The sequence below is a fragment of the Alternaria dauci genome, chromosome 9, assembly GCF_042100115.1.
Source record: "Alternaria dauci strain A2016 chromosome 9, whole genome shotgun sequence".
Lineage (NCBI taxonomy): Eukaryota > Fungi > Ascomycota > Dothideomycetes > Pleosporales > Pleosporaceae > Alternaria > Alternaria dauci.
Window position 1 is genome coordinate 1,025,678 of NC_091280.1, and position 22,136 is coordinate 1,047,813.

The 22,136-nt window shown below is 52.4% G+C and overlaps 7 protein-coding genes across 7 annotated transcripts; 3 read left to right on the top strand and 4 right to left on the bottom strand.

The window, feature by feature from the left end:
* Positions 1-1,106: 1,106 nt before the first annotated feature.
* Positions 1,107-4,837, top strand: ACET3X_009033 (uncharacterized protein; the record flags this gene model as incomplete). Its single annotated transcript, XM_069455183.1, has 7 exons — positions 1,107-1,835; positions 2,004-2,029; positions 2,082-2,189; positions 2,240-2,524; positions 2,611-3,307; positions 3,353-3,490; positions 3,539-4,837. Exons 1-7 carry the CDS (start codon positions 1,470-1,472, stop codon positions 4,835-4,837), a joined length of 2,919 nt encoding a protein of 972 aa, XP_069303110.1. The 5' UTR covers positions 1,107-1,469.
* A 686-nt stretch (positions 4,838-5,523) lies between these two features.
* On the bottom strand, positions 5,524-8,269 carry ACET3X_009034 (uncharacterized protein). The gene is made up of 2 exons (XM_069455184.1): positions 6,719-8,269; positions 5,524-6,661 (listed from the first exon to the last, which is right to left on the bottom strand). Exons 1-2 carry the CDS (start codon positions 8,229-8,231, stop codon positions 6,615-6,617), a joined length of 1,560 nt encoding a protein of 519 aa, XP_069303111.1. The 5' UTR covers positions 8,232-8,269; the 3' UTR covers positions 5,524-6,614.
* A 138-nt stretch (positions 8,270-8,407) lies between these two features.
* On the bottom strand, positions 8,408-10,253 carry ACET3X_009035 (uncharacterized protein). Its single transcript, XM_069455185.1, has 2 exons — positions 9,415-10,253; positions 8,408-9,360 (listed from the first exon to the last, which is right to left on the bottom strand). The coding sequence occupies exons 1-2, from the start codon at positions 9,887-9,889 to the stop codon at positions 8,609-8,611; spliced, it is 1,227 nt and encodes a 408-aa protein (XP_069303112.1). The 5' UTR covers positions 9,890-10,253; the 3' UTR covers positions 8,408-8,608.
* Positions 10,254-11,363: 1,110 nt separating this feature from the next.
* ACET3X_009036 (uncharacterized protein) lies at positions 11,364-12,575 on the top strand (the record flags this gene model as incomplete). The annotated part of the gene is made up of 2 exons (XM_069455186.1): positions 11,364-11,976; positions 12,025-12,575. The coding sequence occupies 2 exons, from the start codon at positions 11,364-11,366 to the stop codon at positions 12,573-12,575; spliced, it is 1,164 nt and encodes a 387-aa protein (XP_069303113.1).
* A 214-nt stretch (positions 12,576-12,789) lies between these two features.
* On the bottom strand, positions 12,790-13,866 carry ACET3X_009037 (uncharacterized protein; the record flags this gene model as incomplete). The annotated part of the gene is made up of 1 exon (XM_069455187.1): positions 12,790-13,866. The coding sequence occupies one exon, from the start codon at positions 13,864-13,866 to the stop codon at positions 12,790-12,792; it is 1,077 nt and encodes a 358-aa protein (XP_069303114.1).
* A 968-nt stretch (positions 13,867-14,834) lies between these two features.
* Positions 14,835-16,084, top strand: ACET3X_009038 (uncharacterized protein; the record flags this gene model as incomplete). Its single annotated transcript, XM_069455188.1, has 4 exons — positions 14,835-14,865; positions 14,918-15,065; positions 15,141-15,507; positions 15,554-16,084. The coding sequence occupies 4 exons, from the start codon at positions 14,835-14,837 to the stop codon at positions 16,082-16,084; spliced, it is 1,077 nt and encodes a 358-aa protein (XP_069303115.1).
* A 401-nt stretch (positions 16,085-16,485) lies between these two features.
* ACET3X_009039 (uncharacterized protein) lies at positions 16,486-17,549 on the bottom strand. The gene is made up of 3 exons (XM_069455189.1): positions 17,445-17,549; positions 17,152-17,386; positions 16,486-17,100 (listed from the first exon to the last, which is right to left on the bottom strand). Exons 1-3 carry the CDS (start codon positions 17,472-17,474, stop codon positions 16,577-16,579), a joined length of 789 nt encoding a protein of 262 aa, XP_069303116.1. The 5' UTR covers positions 17,475-17,549; the 3' UTR covers positions 16,486-16,576.
* Positions 17,550-22,136: the final 4,587 nt, after the last annotated feature.

A 22,136-nucleotide genomic window follows, 5' to 3' on the forward strand; every position in this document is an offset into this window, starting at 1 on the left:
CCTTTCATTTGCCTTGTGCCTTGAAAGGCTGAACAAGCTTGGTCGACGTGTTCCCAAGCTTTGCGCGAGCGGACGCACTAAACCATAAGGCCCCCCGCCCTTGCAAGTAGCCCTACGCCCACAGCGGGCTGCCGTGTGGAGATTGGGCGAGGGTCAGGGACTGCAGGACCACCTGAAGCCGCTTCATGTGCTCGCGGAGGGACTGCTTACTGTGCTTACGCCCTGGACATTTCCACCTTGACGAATGATCACAGCAAAACCATGGTGTGCAACGCCGTCGGCCAGGAACTATGTGTTGCAGCTTTCGCCGTCGTTGCCATCGCCGACTTGTGATTCGGCGACCACACGTCTTGCCGTTGTCCTGCGTGTTGTACTGTATAAACTCTGACGCCATGGGTCCCTGGCATGGCTGGTTGACAGGCGAGACTACACATCTGCCGCTCAGCGCACCTAACAAATGCCATATCCACCAATTAACTTACATGGCACCACGAAACTTTCGGGCACATCTCCCACTGCAGGGACGGATATCGCAAACCCGACGCCTACCCCGACGCGATTGCTCAGCATCCTTCGACAACCTTCTCTGCAAGGGGCATCATGTGTCGTCGCGATGACAGCATATTGCGATGCTGCTGCATCTTTGGTGTAAGCGGCAGCATGGGCGCCGTTGCAGGAGGGCTGAGCACGGTCATGCTCTACGCGAGTCTCTATTTCGGGTCCCCCATGGCTCTCACAAGCCACGCTCCTCTTAGCATCGAGCGTGAAGTTTGAGGCGGGAACGGTCCGCAGCCTGGCCTAGCGGTGTCCTCCAACTACCCAGTCACATCCTGCCCATGTCCCAATTTTGGTGCGCGGATGCCTTGTTGCTCAGTGTGACTAACGGAACCGTTCGCCTGCACGCCCGCAGCCATGCCCGTGGGCTCAAGCCATGGACTTGCCATGGGATCGGCCAATGCACTGCCTATGGCGGATACCCTGGAAAGCACCATGTCTACACCCTGCACATGTCGGCTTGCAGCGTCTATGACCCTCGTCGCTTTTCCAACCCCCATATTCGAGTATGCTCCTCGTTCGGGGTTGGCTCAGGCACAGCCCGCAGATATTTACAGTCTCTTCCTCTCCACAAACCTATCCGGGCGCAGCATATTCTCCTACAATCGTCGTAAATGCCCTGTTTTGGACCGGCTTTCCTTCCCAATCTAGTCAACTACACACCACGTTAAGCCGTCTCCCCTGGCGGTTGTTCCTTAATTCAACTTTCTGTCCCCCGGCTGCCTATCATCATCCCGTAGGAACAGCACCGACTCGTCCAAGACATGATCGCTAGTTCATAGCCGTCTGTCGTACCACTAGATCTGGAACGTTTAGCACACATTAACCACGTCTCCACTTGAGCTTCTGATCTCTCCTAGCCCCATCGTTTTCCAACTTAAGATATATACCATCCGTCGCCTCGTCTATCCGACATGTCCGAATCCACCGAGACAGGAGGCCTCCCATTGGACTCGAAGACCTATCAGCAACAGCAACCTAGAGCCATCATTCTTCATCACCCAACACTACCTACTGTCGAATACTGCGGGACACCACAGTCACCCAACGTATCCAACGTACCCAGGAGATCCAAGGCTACTAGCCCTCGCCGTCGTCCTGGAACCATCAAACAAGCGCCATCCGGCCCCCACACCGGCTCCTCCCGCTCTGAGCAACAGCCAGCCTTGAGCCCAACAGATATGTCGTCTCACAACCCATCCATCCACTACACGCGCACTGGTCGTATCAGCAAAGCAAAGAAAGGATTGAAAGTACACAATTGTGAAAACTGCGGAAGAGTAAGTTCCACTATGCATATACTGCTATCCGCTCCACGATGCAGGCAGGCATCGACCTGCGTCTGGGCTACAGGTGTTGCACTGTGCCCTTTTGCAGCCGAATGTATCTGCTCGGTCGCTGGATATTACCATCATGTTTCCAATGTACTTTTGCTAACCAACCAATAGTCTTACACCCGGGCCGAGCACCTAAGGTTAGCTTTGATTCCCGTCAGAAACTGAAGCGTCACTAACAGCGCACGTCAGACGGCACCAGAAAAATCATGCTCAGGAAGACGCACTTGTCTGCCAGGTGCCAGGATGTGGCAAGACTTTCTTCCGGATTGATCTCCTGCATCGACATGAAGAGAGACAGTATGCGGGACCCATCAGACTCTCAAAGACAGTATATTAACTTTGAGCAGCAACGAGCCTGGAAGAGACACTCCTCAACAGAGTCCAGAAGGCTCACCAGAGCCAGCACCTATCTCTATACCTACCTCTATACCCGCTCTCGCATCGCCCATAATGGAAGTAACGTCGAACCCCCCAACCACTTCCTATTACCAGCCCGTATCTCCCATGCTGGAGACGGTGCCATTTACAAGGTACAACCACGCTTCGTTTCGTACTCCCAGAACGCCTCAAAATTTCTCGTCAAGTTCCAGTCTCATTCCTCGTTCTTCTCCTCATACTACGTCTAGCCCGAAGTGAGTTTCATTGCACATGATCGAGCACTTCTTTCTTTCAACTCGTCTCGCATCCTCTACTTGAGCGCACACTTATTCTTTTCCAGTCAACCCAAGCATCCCCGTTCGCAATACAACCGACCATCTGCAGCTGTACCTGTGCCCATGGAGGCTATGACACCAGGTCTATGGCACGAGCCGTACAGTCCTACCCCTGGGTACTCTTCTTCAAGTGGGTACGCATCGCCGATTGCGTCGACCGACTTCCCCACGTTTGGCAGCGCGCCTTACCATCGAGCACGTACACCTTCGAATGCGTCCGTCATTGACCCGTCGTGGTCGTACCAATCCCGGTCGCCGGCGTCTACCACCTCGACCATAGCATTCACATGGGGCTCGAACGACAAGGGATCGACCGCTGCAAACCTCGCCTATATGAACGCCTGTTCCTATTCAATGACGACCATGTCGATCCCTACAAACATGGATGCAATGGCTGGATATGGACACTTTGGTCCACGGACAATGATTCAGAGAGACGAAGAGGAGGGGGCGATTCTCTTTGGAGACGAACAATATGGTATGGCCTCGATCGCACACACCCATCCATTTGAGCAATATCTTGACTATTACTGGAGGCTCTTTCATCCCACTTTCCCCATCATCCATCGATCTACCTTTGTAAATCCGTCCCCGATGCTGCGCGCAGCCATGATCGCCATAGGCAGCCAGTACTCGACCGATTACAGCGACAAGAAAAAGGGCCGAAACCTTCACGACCGGTGTATGAAGTTGCTTGAACGGGTAGGTTAGTTACATGTTCTACTGATCTTGACTGACCTGGAGCAGAGAGATCACGAAGCTTCAACGGAACCAGACCGTTTATGCGATTTTCAGACGATATTTCTTGTTGAGGTACTCTCCCAGTATCGCGCTCGACGGGCTGCGAAGGTTTTGTCATCACGCTTCGACAAGTTGTACCACAAGGTAGGTTGAGTGTTATTCGCTATAACAACAGAAAGCTAACAGAATCAGGCTGTTGGAGATTGCAGGAGCACGACGGCAGAAATGGCGGATTTGGTCGCAACTCTTTCTCCGGACCATTGGGCTCGTTGGGTTGAGCTAGCCACCTGGCAACGCCTGCTCTTGTCTTGTTTCGTTCTCGAGTCACAGCAGCATCTCCTACTCGCTCGTGAATCCTTACCTTCTCTAATACACGACTGTCATTTTGACATTCCCTTGCCGGCAGACAGTTCTCTTTGGAATGCGACGACTTCGACCGAATGGGCTACGGCTGCCCAACAGCACCTCTACACACCATCATACGTTGACGAAATAACTCCCGGGTCTCTACCAGGCCCTCTTGATACGTTCCAATCATTTGTCATACTCGCTGTACACTACAAGCGCAACGAACCCCCGATACCATACATTTCCACCTCGACATCATCGAATCTAGAGTCTCTTCTCGACTCTGCGCCTCCCACCACACGAATGCTACTCGTAGCAAAGCTGGTGCAAGTGACCCCTATCCGTGCACTTGTAGCCGTCGCGAGCGAGTCATGGATCTTCTCGGAGAAGGTCGCAACCCCACAAGCCTTCACTGCATTGAAGACTACGCTCCGCACATGGGTCGCACAGCTATGGTCCACGAGCGAGCCCGAAGGTGTACCAGTCAAGGAAGCACTAAAGTTGTCAATCAAGATCCTGCAACAAGCTGTTGAGGAGCAGCGAGATTCTGTACCGTTGGAGATGGGTACAGACATGGGTATCTTCTTTGCCGCTCTGGTTCTATGGATCATCACTGTCGCAGCGAACACACGATCAAAAGGCCGCAACCAGATAGTCAAGCAGCAGAGCCGACAGCAGAGCCATTCTGAATCGCCACCGATCTTCCAGTCAGTCTGGGCTTCTACAACCCCTTCAGCACAACCCATAGGCCATGCCTCATCTTCATCAGTTCAGCATACACTGGTACCGTCCAACAGCCAGCCGCAATCACCAATCATTGAAGCGACAGCCGAAAATCCTCTTCTTTCGCATGCGCAGATCATCATCAACACCATAAGCTTCCTCAACGATGCCCTCGCCCTCTCAGACAACACTGTTTCGATGCGCCAGTCTCCTGCAGACCATGCACGCCGTCAAGCAGGCTGCGTCAGCCTACTCCTCTGGGTCAAACTCCGACTTCGCGGCGTCCCACTCGACGACCAGAGTGGCGCCACTGACACCTGGATCAACAAGTCCGGCGATGGGCTTGGCGAGCTTTTGGAGGGTGTCATTGGCTCCATCGAACGCATTTTGAAGAAGGGCTGGAGCGATTGGGGAATCTGACCCAATCGCTTGCTTTGTTTGCTTCGCTTTCCTACTTCTGGGTCTGCATCTTGCATTTCTAAACTTTTGCTTTACTTTGCATACGCTTCCACGTCGCGCAGTCTTCTCTGTCCTGTTCCTTGTATTTCGCTTTTACTTTTTTTCTTATAGCGCGGCATTGGGATGCACGGGCAAGAAGGCTACGATTTCATGACTGTTTACGGCGGATACCCCTGATTACTTGCTTTATGCTCTTACGAATCATTGTTTGCATTTTATGCTGTAGAGTACGTTGCGGTTACCCTCTATATTTCGGTTGTCATGTCTACATTCTGTCCCTGCTACTCACGAAATATGCATTGTTGTAACATTCAACGCATGTGTCACATACCCGCTCCACGTTGTTTTTGGTCTGCTTTGAGCATCTTGTATATTACAACCCCCACTACCAAGACCATACATGGGCAAAGCCCCGATTCCGAGAATGCAATCACCCCTGTGCTTGTCACAAATGAAAGATCTCCGCAAGGCTAAAAGAACAGCGTCCACTTATGTTATTAACCATCCTCGCGGTACTTGTGCCAAATCCTGCAGGAATGCATGCTTATGTGCATTTAGGCCACCACCACCACCAACAACACCACGTGGAAAATATTCTCGGTCATTGCTTGTTAGGGAACTTGTGGAGATCTGTTACTCATTTCATGCTGACGATTGTCTCTTGGGCTACACGACTACAGCAGGCACTTTAGATCAAATGATATGAGTTCAACAAGACGTGATCGTGATCGCCAAGTAAGGCAAGACTTTACACCTCACGTCCAGTGCCGTTCCCTAACCCATTCCTTCTCTGTCTTTATCCACCCTCCATTCTCGTCTCTATGTCCTCTCGTCCTCACAAACACAAACTCATCCTCTCTCTGCTGCACGTACGCACCATCCGCCTTGTTCCTCTTCTTCTTCTTCTTCTTCTTTTGGAAGAGCGGGTGTTCAGATTGACGGTCCGGATAATATGTAATATAGCGATCGCTATATCTCTCTGATTCACGAGTGTAGGTTGGAGAGTCGGAGTTGGAGAGATCGTGAGCAAGACTCCTGTGCACAATTTCAGCAGCGGACGTGGAAGTCGAAGAAAGGTCAGGGCTATATGGGTATCGAGAGCTGCGTGATGTAAACCATGGAGGGAGGCGCTCGTAGCTGGAGGGATTTTTGGTATATTCGAAGGGCGATGGCTGCACAGTGCGAGTTCGATGTCCTAGTTCTGTTGAAGTTGACAGCATCCTCGTATCTCGTTGTTGATGTTCGCGATGGTGGTGGCCGTTGGCCAAGAGCTCTCGCTGCATGGCCCTGGGACCTTTGCCGTTGAGGAAGAATGGTGTCATTGGTGTGAAGTTAATGAAAAGCTGACCAGCAAATTTAAGCTTCTGGTTATTCTGATATATAGACTTGCTTCTACAGTTGCGATGTACAATTACCACATTAAAAAGTTTGTTGATGAGCATGAGACCAAGTGGTTTGCTTGTTGGGTTGGATGTGTCCGGACGCATCTAGTAGTCTGGAGACAATGCGGGGAGCGAAAGGATATCCTAGATAGTTGAAGTTGAAGATCGGGCCTGGTAGTGTCGGTATGTGGGCAGCACAGTTTTCGGGTGCGAAATATGATGCGTGAATCAGAGGAAGGTTGCCTTGGACAAGAGAATAAAAGGTCATAGACATCGCTAAGATGTGTACTGCCAGGTATAAACATGTTAATCCCCTAGCATCCACATTTCAGTTGGATGGTGCCACAGCTTTTCGTCTACATCTTTGCCCTTCGCTGCAAATAGAGCCTAATGGCGACGGCCGCTATATTTGTTAGCCTGCCGAAGAGTCTCTGGCCATCTCCTCGGACCCACTACTTACCAACGACAGCAGCCAAGCTCTTCAAGCCTACGAGACCCATGAACCACGCACCCCAGCCAAGTGCTCTACCCTGACGATCAAAGTTGGGCTTCATGTCATTCATGCCAATAAACTTCTTCTGCTTCGCGAGTGTGTATGGCGGGTACCTGACGTCCATGAGACCCTCAAGCCACGCTGGTGTGGTGGTTACACTCCTGCGGTGTGTGAAGGTATCGAAACTCGCCTTGCCCCTGTATGCGCCCTGGCCACTTGTTCCAACACCACCAAAAGGCATGGTGGGTATGGAGCCGTGGAAGAAGCCGTCGTTGAGCGAGGCACCTCCACTGCGCGTTTGTGTCATGACTTGTTCCAACTCGGCCTTGTTTCCAAAGGCGTAGGTACCGAGGGGCGTGTCGTGGAGCTCGTTTGCGATCTTGATGGCTTCGTCGAGGTTGGCGACGGGGAGGATGGGCAGGAGGGGGCCAAAGGATTCGGAGGTGACCATGCTGTCGTTCATGTCGTTGATCTGGACGACGGTGGGCTCGATGAAAAGGTCGGCTTCGTCCATTGTGCCGCCGATGACAATCTTGCCGTTGCTGGCGTCGAGCATCTTCTTCATGCGCTGGAACTGGCGCTCGTTGACTATGCGACCATAGTCGGGCGAATTTCGAGCGCCGTTGGGGTAGAAATCGTGGAGCTGCTTCTTCATCTCCTCGATGAAGGCTGGGACGATCTCGCGGTCAACAAAGGTGCAGTTCTGGCTGAGGCAGACCTGGCCTGCGTTGAGTGTCTTGGCCCATAGCAGCCTCCTCGCGGCGAGCTTTGGGTCTGCGTGCTTTGTGACAATGGCAGGGTTCCTGCCGCCCAGCTCGAGCGTCAGGGGCGTGAGTGTCTCGGCGGCCTTCTTCGCGATGATCTTGGCGACGGTCTCTCCGCCCGTGTAGAAGATCTTGTCCCACTTCTGATCGAGCAGGGCCGTCGTCTCGGGGACGGCACCCTGGATGCACGTGTAGCACTCGGGGTCGAGCGAGTCACGCATGATCTTTTCGATGGCGACGGCGGCGTTGGGGGCCTGTTCCGAGGGCTTGACGACAGCAGTGCATCCTGCGGCGATGGCGCCGATGAGAGGGCCGAGAGTGAGTTGAATGGGGAAGTTGTAGGCGCCAATGATGAGGACAGCGCCCAAGGGGTCCTTCTTGATGCGCGGGCGAAGCGGCATGTTTGTCCACGGAATGTCCGTCGCCTTCTCGTCCTTTGCGAAGCGCGGCACGTTGTTGGCCATCCAGATGCAGTCGTTCATGCACCACGAAATCTCCGTCAGGTACGTCTCAAACGACGGCTTGCCCAGGTCGCGCTTGCACGCCTCCTTGATGAGCTCCTCATTGTCCTTGAAGCCCCAGTAGAGCTTGCGCAGCTGCTGGATACGGTACTCGAGCGGCTTGGTCTTGTGTGAGAGGAAGCTGGCGCGTACCTTGGCACACGTGGGCGCGATGTCCTCCATGGGCGTGTGCTCAAAAGGTGCTAGTTCCGCCATGTTGGTCTGCGTAGTGTCGTGTGGGAGGGTTGGAGGACAATGGCCAACTATAAGCTCCCGACCAATATGTCAGCCACGGCGGCGTTTCACACGCGCGCAGTCGTTCGTGCCTCGGTTCCCGTTCAGTTGCATTCGAGGTGGGGTGTATACTAGTCCAAACTAGTCTTAGCGCAAACGGTCCCTCTCCTTGATTCATAATACATGTACAGTATGCTCGTAAGAACACTTACGTACGCCCTAAAATGTGGGGGTATCTGCTATGTCCTGCTCCTCGTATCCAAGCCGCGGGTGAACCCCGCCGCATTAGATCATACACCAAGAAGAAAATACTCCGACCAGCATGCTAGCTAACCTCCGACTAAGCCGACCCTCATACTTCACCTACTACTCGTGAAGCGTATGAGATCAGGCTCGCTCCCGCCAACCTTGGTCTTCTTGACCTCTTCCGTCTCCTTGACGAAATACGTCTTCCGCTTCCCATGCAACTCCTGGTGCAGCAGATCAGTCAAGCTCTGCATCATAGCCGCCTCAGTACTTTGTTTCGTACGCTGTTTATCGATCGTGTGATGCCTGACGAACTGGCCTGTACACTTGCTCGTAATCCATTCATGCTCTGTCAGGCCCGGGTATCCCATCGCATCATTGCACGGTATTTCAACGATATTAGTTCCGTTCGGATTGAAGTCATATCGTATATATTCCGAAAACGCCTTCTGCTCGTGTGACCACTCGTTGGCCCACTGCTTGCAGTCTGGATACCGCACACCCGTCGGGCACTCTTTCCATGCGTCTAGCATGTCGAACGTATGTGGAAGGGACTGCGCAATAACGACGCCAGTGTTGAGGGCGAGCTTTCCGCGGCTATCCTCGGACGCGTGTTCGTCGCCGTTGAGCGTCTGTCGTGTGTCAAAGGGCATGGCGATGCTCGTCTCAGGTGTGATGCCCCAGCGATTGAAGAGCCATTCGATTGGGACTTCGAGGTGGCTTATGGTTGCGTCGGCGTCAATGAAGACTACAAATTTGTACTTCCTGAGGAGGGTGTGGAGAACGTGCGGCTTCACCCATGTATTGTGCATTCCCTCCATGTCGTGCGCATTGATAAAGCGGTATTCGTAGCCGTGTATTTGCGCTGTACAATGTCAGTACTACAGCAACGATGCGCAAATGGCAATTTTGTACGGACCGTAGAAGAAGTGATTCATGAAAGCCGCACTGACCATACCACCGTCACCCTCCGACTTCATCGTCTCCCAATTCAGACGGTCCTCATTCCAGAGCTCATTCTTCTTGTTGGGCACCCTGGTATCGATGTCCACAATCAATATCTGGCTCCTAAGTGGCTCTCTCCACCATGGCGCGTCTTCCTTCACTTCGTATACTTTTCCCGATGCGTCAGTATATGACGGTTCGTCTATGGGATATCGTATGGATTCATAGAGCCGGAGGAAAGAGTCGCTGATCGTAGTCTTCCCAAAAACTGGGCGGTCGTTGTTGCAGACATCGTTGGCTGCCTCCTTCGCAGATTCCTTAATCCTCTCGACTACCTTGGAACCGCTTTCGTGTAGTCCGGCTGTCGTTGAGACTATCAGAATGCATACGATGATAAACACACCACTGACGATCGCCACTTTGTTATATGACATGATGGGGCCCGGCATGTTGGTGAACCCTGAGGAGATTGCCAGAGTGAACAAGTAGAGTAGAGAGGCAGGCCAGTAGTAAGACGCGTGGCAAAGTCAAAAAAAGGGAGGTTGTCAGTTAGGTAATGGTCAATGCCTAGCCACAGCCTCGTAAAAGTAAAAAATGAAGGAGGAAAAAACACAACGCAGTTCTCACCAACTACGCGACACTAATGGGCAAGACGCACCGTCAAACGGGGTCAACGCCATCTCCATTAAACAGCCCACCCAAGGCTATGACCGATGGCACCCCAGGGAAAGAACTCTGTTCTTCGTATGACCACTGGTTTCGCATGCAGGGCTGAGCATAGTGAGAGCGGCGGGAAGCCATTCGAGATGATCGCTGACGCTAGGAGTGAACATCACGATGTCCTATAGCGGTCATAGCGTGCGGTCTAGTCCTTTCTTGGATCAGCCCCTCTATCCGGCAGCCGGCGCATCCACGGCGAATCATCCAATACGTTGTCCAAGCTTTCCGGACCAGACAAACGTCGGCGATGATTTCATCGAATCTGTGTGCCGCGTGTCGCTTCCTCAACACATTCTAACTAACAGCGCCCAGACAGACGGGATCTAGTTGAAAATCTGCCGCTACGGCGTATCATGCCGACGGAGAATATAACGTTGGAGCAATGGCACCCCTCACAGGGCGACGTTACCCTCCTACTGCACAACCCTTAAGCCCAGCTGGACAACCTGTGCTAATTGATACTGGAACCCTCTCGTTGTTATGGCCCAGCTTGCTGTGCATCTGCAGGCGCACTGGTCTTCGTCATTACAACCAAAGCCATACAGCAAGCCAACCGTTCCTCAAAGCACAATCCAATAATCGCTGCCATACGAATCAGGCCCCCCGAGGTCCTCTAAGAGGTCCAAAGCCAACTCTACACACTCATGCACTTGTATCCATGCTCCCGAGGTTGAGGCTACATCGTCGCATGCGCTTGACTAATGTTATCGGGTCTTCACATGTGCCATAGTTGGCAACAATCACAGCAGATATGGTTTCATCTGATAATATCCCCTCCCAATGCGAAGCCTGTATTGAGTAGTTGACCTGTATCAGAGCTTGGTATCGTTACTAATGTGGTTAGCACTTTAGGAAAACGTATTCGGACGTCGTGATGGAGTGATCCGCAGCAGACAGAAATGATCGCAACAAATGACTACGAGGAACTAGAGATTGGATGCCTGAAAAAGAAGCAGCCCTTGCATCTGACTGCTGGAATATATGTTGTTCAGCATGCCGCTATGCTTCTTTGATTGCCTTTGCTGACATGTTGGAGGTACAGCGTCAGATCCTACAATTCGCGCTTTCCTCATGCAGGCTTACAAATGCGATGAATTACAAAGCAGACACCTCATGGCATATAGAAATACCCGTGGACCTGAATCATCACGAATAGGCAAGCTCAAAGGTCCATCTCCAGATTACCTGGGTATCATCGCGACCATGACATCAACTACCCAACCAATTCGTGCTGCGCTCATTGGGCTCTCTTCTTCAGCTATCACGTCCTGGGCTTCAGCCGCCCACCTCCCACCTCTCCTTACTGCGACCGGCCGCTCAAAGATCACCATTAGCGCCTTGTCAAACAGCAGCACCGAGGCTGCAACGTCAGCAATCCAGAAATATGGACTTCCAGACGGAACCAAGGCATACGGGTCGCCAGAAGACCTTGCGGCGGACCAAGAAGTCGATCTGGTAATTTGCAATACACGGGTTGATAAGCATTTTGAGACGGTCCTTCCAAGTGTCAAAGCCGGTAAGGATGCTTACGTCGAATGGCCAATTGCTGCAAAGAGGGAACAAATCGATGAGCTCATCGACGCGGCCAAGAAGAGTGGATCGAGGGTTGCGGTGGGTCTGCAGAGACGATGGGCGCCACCGGTCGTGAAGTTGCGAGAAGTTTTGGATGGCGGAAAAGGTAGATTAGGCAAAGTGCTGAGCTCCGACGTTCGCGCGTTTGGTGGAACGATTGATAGGGAGATTCTGCCCATAGGTTTGAAGTACTTTACAGACAAGGAGATTGGCGGAAACCCGATCGTGATAGGTGTCGGTCATGGTAAGTATCATCATCAGCGCAAATCTCGGCTAGTGCTAACGGGAGCAGTACTTGACTCTGTACTCTCAGTCATCGGCCAACTCGATCCAGGATCCGTCCACTCCAAAGCACAAATACAGCGCCCGAGTGTTCGCATACGCGACCCTAAAACTATGCAGGTTGTGGAGAGTGTAACATCAAACGTCCCCGACCTCCTTTCTGTCCATGCCACTATCAACCCCTCGCCCCTTACTGTTCCCAACGCGACACTTTCCTTCCTATTTCGTCGCGGCCAGCCCTTTCCTGGTACGCCGACCCTTACATGGACCATCAACTGCGAGTATGGCGAGATCTGCCTTACATCAGCCACGAGTTCGACTTTTCAAAACAGCGAGAGGGACGGCCCAGTAGTGATTCAACTTCACCACTTTGATACTGATCAAGTGGAGAAGCTCGACTGGGATTGGAGCGATATGCAAAAAGAGATACCGATTGTCGGAAGGGATGTTATGGGGTGCCTCTTCGCCTTTGCGGACGGTAACGAGGAGGGAGACGGGTGGGTGGGCTTGGAGGATGCTGCAAAGTATGCGCGAATGATTGAAACCTTCCTGGAGGAGTAAGAAGTATGGTTACGTGGTACAGTCGCATTGAATTAACGCACTTTCATCGTTACTTCCGAGTTCACGTGTGACTGCTGTCAACATGCATGACAACACTGACTCACGCCAACCCCTTAGCGTGTTGAAGAGTGTTGCTATCCTGCATTGTTCGATAGATAGAGATTACCCGTAACACCATGGACACTCTAATATCCTCGTGGATGACACTCTCTTTTTAAGTTCGCTTCAAGACTAACGGTTTTGCGCCAACTCTTTCTGCCTCTGCATTCAGCGCATCCACTTCCGCTTGAACCAACGGAATGCCACTCTGCTCTCTTTCCTGCTGTTGCATCTGCTCAAGCTCGCCTGGGAAGTAGATCCTCTCTACCCCGGCTGCCTTCTCGGCACCCGTGACCCTGTCGTACAATATCTGCATCCTCTCCCTGAAATCATCTAAGCTCATGAAAAGGTCTGGTTTCACAGCGACGAGGAAGTGACCAACGTCTGAAGGTCTAGACGGATCGTACGGATTGGTTACATCGCCTGCAAATGCCGACCCAGAGAGTACGCCAGAGAAGACGTCCATCATGACAGCCAAGCCCGAACCTTTGGGGCCACCCATGGGAAGCATTACGCCACCATCCAATGCGGCTTCTGGGTCATCGGTCGGCTTCCCATCTTTATCCAAGGCCCAATCCAAAGGTATCTTCTCTCCCCTTCTCTTTGCTTTGTAGATCTTTCCTCTTGCCGCAATCGATGGTGCCATGTCCAATACGAACGGCTGGTCTTTGCCAGGCGCGCCACATGCAATTGGCGAAACACCCAGCAGCTTACTCTTACCGCCCCAAGCCGGCAATGCAGGACTAGAGTTTGTGAATACCAGACTCATCATATCCGCATCGAGTGCCTTCTGAACCACCCAAGCACTCATACCAAAGTGGTTGGAATGCTTGATACTGGCCATGCCGATACCATACGTTTTGGCAGACTCGATACACGCCGCCATGCCAGCATCTGCGGCAAGGAATCCGAAACCGTTGTTGGCGTCGACCTGGGTAACAACTGGCGTGACTTGAGTGACAGTAGGTGTTGCTGCACTATCCAAGACACCTTGGCGTACGCGCTCCATGTAGGAAGGGATCCGGTTCATGCCATGGGTGTCGACGCCACGGAGGTCGGCTGCTACGAGACATTTGGCAACGATGTTGGCGTTTTCGGGAGCGACTCCATTGCCAACCAAGACTGCGTTTACAAATGAGCGTGCATCGTCCGCACTGACATATAATTTAGTATCTGTTGTAGATTCTGCCATGTTTGGGGTGGAAGGTCGAGGCTGCCAAGGTGAGGGCGAAGCAATTGAGGCTTCTAGAAATGCTTGTCTCGTATCTTATATCCTTTTAGAGTCAAAGAAGTGACTCACGATGCTCGCCGATCTTCCCGATTACGGATACGCTTGTTGAGGTGTAAGATCTCCCGGTGGTATGTCTGAGTCAGCCGCCTTGTGGAGACCACAACCGGCGGACATCCCCGCTCTTCTCCGCATCGTCTCCATCCAAGCTCATCAAGGGGAAAACGCATAGCTCTATTTTAGCATCAGTCTTTTACTACTATGGTCGGAAACATCTAGAATACACGTTGTACGGGATTCGAGTTGATCGGAAATGGCTTCGAGTTGGTTGCTGATTGGAGAGAGCGTGGCCACGATCATAGCATCTCGGTAAGTAGCACTCACTATAATGAGTAGTCTTCTCTTGGGTTGCAGACCAGTTGAGCCACACGCCTTGATGTCGCCCTTTACTTACATAGTCCTTTGGTAAACTCCTTCTGCGATATTGTCAGACCATAGTCGGCGTCGAGCATTCATACTCATTGCCGTGCTTGCCCGAACTTCAACATCAACATCATGTCCTTCGTGTTATGTGAGCTTTTAGGCAAAGCCCGACGCCGAAATGGAGGGCGCAATTGGCTCTTAAAAATGTCTAAATCTGAAGAAAAAAGCTCATTTCACCAACCTCTCTACCTAATCCTACTTGGTTTGGAGATCATCTCACTGCTCATTTCACCCCGGCATCATCCAGAACTTTCCTCCCGTCCTAGAAGGAAGTGAGCAGTGTGTCGCTTCCATGGACGTCGCCATCGCGACCTCCTCTTTCCTCGCCAAGCCGCACGTGTTTATTCGTAACAGGCGCACCTGCCCAGGTTCTCTCGCATCTCACCACACATCGCTTCATTCCAGCTGGTCATTTGCACCAAACTCACCAGTACCTCGGAACCGACAACATGGACGACGAAGGCCCCAAGTGGCGTCTGGGTGGGTTCTGGATGCCATTCCTCACTCAAATGTCTGGCTAACAAATCTGTAGAGCAAGCGACAACTGGCCAAGCGACCTGCAACCAGGCAGCTTGCAAGCGCAGCAAGATCAAGATCGTAATAGGAGAACTGCGTATCGGTACTCACACGCTGTTCGACGATGGCATGTCGTCTAGATGGTATATGGCCTGGCGTCACTGGTGAGTAGTCTACATGCATCTGCATTCCCAGAAGCCTATGGCAGTGGCCAGCGAAACCTACTAACACAGTTCTAGGGGCTGCGCTACCAAACACCAGATAGAAGGCTTGAAGGAAGTTACTGGAAACGACCCGACCAAGGCACCTGGCTATGATCGACTCAGCCCCGAGAGTCAAGAGCAGGTCCGGCTAGCTTTCGAAGAGGGCAAACCGGTTGACAAAACCTTCAAGGGCATCCGCGAAGACCTTGCCAAGGACGCTCGAAAATACGCTAGAGAGTACAAGAATGTGAGCTTTTACAGAGTCGACGTCGCCGGCCGCATATGTGCCTGCCGTGGCGGCGACTGTCTAGCCAAGAATGTGAAGATCACAAAGGGTGAACTCAGGCTTGGCCTCTCCGTTCCGTTCGATGGCGATCATGAAACCATGGTCTACAAACATTGGGTAAGTGCTTCTTCAAAGCTCACGCGGCAAGACTAACGTCGAGGAGAAATGCCTGTCCGCCTACGATCTGGAACAAGTGTTAATTCTGGCGGGCGAAGACTCGATTGACGGCGTTGACTCTCTCCCTGTAAACCTCAAGGTAGTTGTAACCAAGACCCTCGAGACGGGCAAGATTGTCGAACCGCCAGAGCGCACAATCGAGTCACCCAAGAAGCCAAAGAAGATGAGAACCAAGAGGTCTGCTGTAGAGCAAGAGACGGATGAAAAGGCTGCTAAAGCTTTCGAAGCCAATATCAAGGTGGAGAAGCCAGAAGATGCCACTCCTCAGACGCTCGCCGCAATTAACGTGGCAGACGTAGGATACAACGTCGAAGAGGTCGCTGGTGCGCTAAAAGTCGCGTCTGGCGCAGCCAGTACAGAAGACACTGCAGCCCCGGTGGCTAAACCCAAAGCTGAGAAGTCGCGAGCAAAGAAGCGCTCCATAAAGAAGGTCGATACCAGCAGCGAGGAAGAGCCTGAGTATATCCCCAAGAAGTCAAGGAGCCGCTCCAACCCATTCAAGGAATTGTTGGCCTAGAGCAGGCAAAGCCCTTATGTCTCACAGCAAAGGTGCGATGGAGGAGAAGAAATCACAGGAAGGAGGTGTCGATGAGTATGGGAATGACGAGGCAAGGCGACATGTGAAATAACACCTACAAAAAGTATATATGCATAGCTGAGATAGTATGTAGTGAGTCTCCTGATCTGCATATGTGCTCAGATCTCTCTGGCCGTGTTGCAACTATCAACAGTGGCCTCAAGCTTATGTTTGCTTCGCAGAAGGAGACATAGTGACGTGACTTTTCGTCGATCAACTTCCGATCCCTCTGTTGTACAGGGATTAAAGCTGACCGTCCAAGTGTCTTCCCAAAACCAGGTTTTGTGGTCTTGAAAGTTGTCTACATTTACAGGCACGCGTGAAGGCTGACGGGAATTATTTTATAAGGTTCCGCTCAATATCGCCATCTAGCAAAGGTATAACATCGATTCTATCGGACTGCCAGCAAACATCCATCTCGCCCTCTCTTTCTCAGAGCTTAGCTCCAACAATGCTGCCGCCATCGAGCGCAATAGTAGCGCCATTGACGAAAGAACCTGCCCGGCTCGAAAGCCAAATACATGTGCCCGCAACATCTTCTGGGCTGCCAATTCGCCCTAACGGGATCCCGCTTTCAATGACATCTTTGAACTTCTCCAATGTAGCCTTCATCATCTTGCTTTGGAAGGGGCCGCAGGCAATAGTGTTGCTCGTGATACCGCGCTTGCCCAGATGGCTCGCCAATACTCTGCTCATGTGGTGAAGGCCGGCCTTGGAAGCGGAGTATGCAAAAGTCTCGAGTGTAGGGACACGCAGTCCATCGATGCTGCCGATATTGATGACGCGTGCTGGGGAGCTTGGAGTAGAAGCGGCTTCGAGAAGGGGTGTGACAGCTTGTGTGAGTTGAAAGACTCGTTTCAAGTTGAGGTTGAGGACGCGATCCCATGCTGCGGAGGGATACTTGTCAAAGGACTCGCCCCAGTTGCTGCCGCTGTTGTTGACGAGGACATCGAGCTCTGCAATCTGTTAGTTTCTGTCACGTTATCGTCCAGATGCTAGAGACGTACTTCCTGCTCGCTTCTTCAACTCGTCTGCAATGTTCTTGGCAGCGTCTTCTTTGTAAAGATCGGCTGCAATAAAGTCGGCCTTGCCTTTACCGAGCGCGTTCAATTCCTTGCACGCTTGCTCGCAAGCCTTTGCGTCGCGCGACGAAATGTATACTGTAGCACCGTTCTGAACGAAGCCCTCGCTGATCATGCGGCCAATGCCTTTGGCACCGCCTGTGACGAGAACGACCTTGCCCTGTGTACTTGTCAGTTACCATTGACAGAGGATTGTGTCCATGTCGGCGTTGACGTACTTTGACATCAAAGAGAGAGCTGTTTTCCATTTTGAATACCCGGATAGAGTATGTAAAAGGAGGTGAAAGCGGAAGTTAGGACGTGGAGAAACATTGCGACAGACGGGTAGAGGGTCGTCATCGGGGATTACGCCGGAAGCTGGAAGCTGCTGTTGAGCCGAGGCTCGGTGTTTTGTTATTCCGCTGCGCTCTTGGACTTCTGACTGGACATGACATTACCGCCAACAGACCCACTCGGCCTAACCATCTTCGGTGCATTGCTTTCAGCTTTGTCACGCCCTGGCTAGCTGACTCTGACTTCGATGCATCTAATTTGAAGACATTCTTGATTTGATGAACAGAGACCTAGAGTTTCGTCTCATCGGCTCTAGGACAATCCTTTGTTCACATCATCCAACAAAAAAGGGCTGTGCTCGTTAGCCACCTCAGCGTCTCCGACCGCAGACAAGGGAACCACCGTGTCAATGGAGTAGAGGTAGTAATGCTCTTCTTCTTTTCTTCATTGAACCTAGATAACTAGTCCTGATACAACGTTACTCATAGGTATACCAACTCTTTTTTAATTCCCGCATGGCATCCTCTGCCTCTGCATACTTCCTACTTCCCTTTGGCGCATCGCCCAGCCACTCGGCTATCTGTTTCCTGTTCTTCATGTACTTGGCCTCCGCCCGTTTCCTCTCTCTCGCTTGACTTTTGAGATATGAAAAGTCGTCATATTTCAGAGTTTCTCTCCAGACCTCGCGCATCCTCTTGCTCCACAAACAGCAGCTTGATCCGACGTCTGGATCCTCGCCGGGTACTAGCTGAATCGACTTGTTGAACAGGTGTGGTATAGGAGACGTTATGGACTTGGACTGGGTAGCAGGCCAGATGAGCTCGTCATAGCATTGCTCACACACTGTAAATTCGGGTAGAGAAGGGACGAAATGCCATGGTTTGCGGAATAAGGTTTTGGACCTTGCACACTCGCCCTTGAAGGAGTTTTCGCGGATCAACTTGATGAAGCGATTCAGATCGGGTAGTTGACCGGACAGCTCAGCCTCCCTGTCAAGTTCCACGAGAAGGTCCAGATATTTGGCGAAGCGAGAGGAGCTTATACGCAAGCTACATTTACTGGAGGAATCGATATGACCACGCGGAATCTTGGTGAAGCAACCCCGAAGTGATGGCAACAAAGCCTCAATCATTCTCCTGTCACTTGAACATATAGCAAAGTTGGCTATGTGGGTACCATCACGTTGGTCGGGAATGCCGTACCAGCTGACGTTACGTTCTGCGCCAGCTTCACGATCTCCGGGGCACGGACTGGCTACATAATCCATGATATCCGCGATTGCGTAGATCAAGTCGAGCGATTTGCGACGTTGCTTTACTGTGAGTAACCATGCAAGACGTGTCCAAGGGCTGCTAAAGTCACAGGTCCGCTCGATCGACCAGTCACCCAACCATATCTGTTTGAACTCCACGTCAAAGAGCGTGCCAGCGAAGACGCCTTCGTAACAGCTAGGGCAGATGTTGAAGTTCTTGTGGCCTTGTAAAGCGTACCAGTCATCGTAAGGCCCAGTCTTGACAGATCTTGGGCAATCAGGGAGTGGCCTGTCCATAGAAGCAGCCCTCCGAGATGACCTATCACGGCGACCCTCTTGTGAGCGAAGACTATCCGATCTGGTTCTTGCTGCATGTGTCGGCTCCTCTACTATCTCGGGATCATGTCTCCTAGACCGAGAAGGCAATTCTCTCGTATATGGGGAGCCAGGAACCGACGGCGAATTCGCTCTTGGAATATCTATATAGCTGTCTCTTGGCGAGCCGATAGACGAGTGATCAAATTGGTAGTGTTCTTCGGGTGGCATGGAGACATCGATGAGCTGATCGTCTATGGGATATGGCAAAGCAGAGTCAGGAGTTGGTTGTCTTGCTGGAGACGGACTTTGAACATCGATTCGAGGCCTTGGAAGCGGTATGGTATCGTGCCTGCCATATCGAGAGGGCTGTCTTGATCTGTCACTGGTAGGCGCGGGAGGATAGGTGGAGTGCCAATCCGCTTCTGATATGGGCACCCGACCGCGGCCTGGCGAAGAGGGCTGCAATGTCGTTGAGAAGGACAAGGGAGAGGCCGGTCGAGCGCCGCCACGAGAAGACGGCCGAGAATCTGGAGGGGAATCGCGTAGTCGTGTGGGCAGTTGAGGCGATGGTGAGCTTGGTCTGGATAACGGGCGCGAACTGTTGGGGTAGATGGTGTCGCCAGGTACAGGTCTTGATTTTCTTGTGCTGTCCAGCGAGGACGAAGATGAGCGCGGAGACTGAGCATTCGAGTATTCCTTTGATGACGAGCCTGAAAAATCACCCTTGCGTGTCGTCGGCAGTGGACGCTGTCCAGAATCGTGCTGCTGCGGTTCAGGCCTCTCGTTTGTTTCCCGCAGGTTTGTCCTTAGGTCCTCCCGTTGTAGGTCGCTCTTCACGAAGCTGTAACGCGCGGGCTTTCGTTCGGTTCGCAGGTGGGTCGTGCTGTCGGTTTCGGACTCGGAATCGAAGACGTACTCCTTCTTGGACGATCGCGACGTCGTGTAGGAGTTGTGCCGGCTTTCGCTTGGTCTCGGCCTCGATGGTCTAGCCTGTGCATTGCTAGCATCGCGACTGTCCGAGGGGGTCATTGGTTCTGGAGAGCGCATGTACTCTGCAGCAGAGGGCGCGATGAACTCTTTCTGGGGCTTGGAATAGCCGTAGGGCGTCCTCTCTCGTTCGACAAACAGAGGGGGCTCTGGGCCGTCAGTGTTGATGTGCGACATGCCCCCACGCTCAGCAACACTCCTCCGGCGACGGTCCCGAAGCGTGCTGGTCGTATGTGCGCCATGGTCGTCAGTGCCGGATTCAGACACGAGCACAAAGCGGCGGTCATGGTCTTGTGCGACTCTCGGCTGCTCAACCTCGTCGAGGAGCGAGTCCTGATCGACGGTGCCCCGCGTGTTAATCGGCGGCTCACCTTCGGCCTGCCCTGACCACCCCACGGAGGACGGCGCCTCTTTTGCTAGCGCCTCCCTCTCGTCCTCGACACTTGGAGACGGCGGCCATGTCCTCTTTGGCGTGTGTGACCTGCGTGAAAGCGGCGCAGACTGTCGGGGTGGGGAAGTGCGGGGTTCGTAGGCGCTGTAGGTATTGTAGGACGACGTGTATGGATTGCTTTGGCGCATGTCTGCCAGCTGCTCGCGAGCGTCAGCTAGAGTCTGGTCGTGCCGCGAGTAGGCATAGGCGGTGGTGTCGCGCGAGGTATAGTGAGAGTCATGGCGCGGGCGCTGGTAGTACCGGCTGTCGTGTTGGTAAGACATGTATTGTTGTATGGGAGAGATGGTCAGGCGAGCAGGGTCAGACTAGTGGCTGTTTGATACATTGAGCTCTGGCAACTGGCTAGGGCGGCTTCGAGAGTAACGAGATGGATATCGGGGACAGGGCAGGTATACATAGCGCGGCAACAACGGGCATGTTGGACGTACAAAGATGCTTGGTGACGCATGGAGCCGTCTGTGAATTGCGGGTCGCGCCTTCTTCGCGCAGACATCCCCACCGCCGCTAGACCCTTATCTGCTCGCTTCATGTTCCCTACAGCACGCCCACCGCCTGTTCGCCCGTCTTTCGCCTTGCAAAGATGCCTAGGTAGGACCTTGCACGTATCATCACGGTGCTTGGTACTGTCGTCTTCACTCTGTGATTGCCAGTACCATCATTTACACATCACCATGGTACTCTTGCCTTATGTACGACGCAAGTGCCTAGCACCTTCTGAACCCTTGTCCTAGGCAAAAATAGCAGCATTCGCCATGATGCTACGATACAGCGACACTATGACTTCACAATACATAAGTGTGCTTTTCTCACGTATTCCCTTGCTTGACATGCCGCACTATGGGCGCAAGTGTTGCCATGTACAAATACTGTATGCTCTCCCCTCTGTTCGCACAACCGGCCGCCTCCGGAAAAGCGGTAAACGGCACGCTGGCACCGCCACGTTATCTGCAGCCACTCTCACTAGCCTCGTCACGCGCCTCACCACTTTCTCAACCGCTTTACAATCATATCAAGCACAGTGGTCGCATACAACACGCTTCTATTCACGTACGACATCAGGTCAGACGGCGCAAAAATCCTTCTGACGTCCTCGACCGACCGGTCACAGTCTGCCTCGCTACTAGTACTTGGACTAATCCCACCGGAACGCATAGTCAGTCGCCCAACCACCAGCGAAGCTCTCACCGGGTATGCGGCTCTGTCTATGTATGACGGGACACACTTTGAGCTTCTTGCGATCACGTAAAACGCTTGAAGTTTGCTAAGTCATTCCGCGTGATGCTTGCAGCCGTAGGCAGTGTGGCTGTGCAAGGCATCTTTTCCGGAAGGTGCCGATGACGGAGTAAGCAAGCACCGATATAAAAGGGAAGACTCGGGAACACGAACGTGACAACACCTCAACATGGACAGCCTTGGTGGTAACTCCGATAGATCTAGTTTTGAAGGAAGGATAGTTGTTGTCTCGTCTTCTTAAGCTCGATAACTCCACCGGCAGTTTCACACAATGGATCAACGCATTGAGAAAGACCGTCTTACTGCAAGGATACAGTACAGACGAGGTGCATATATAAAGTGCGGCAAAACTTCAGACATTGTAGACCCAATCGAAGACCGCATAATTTCATATCA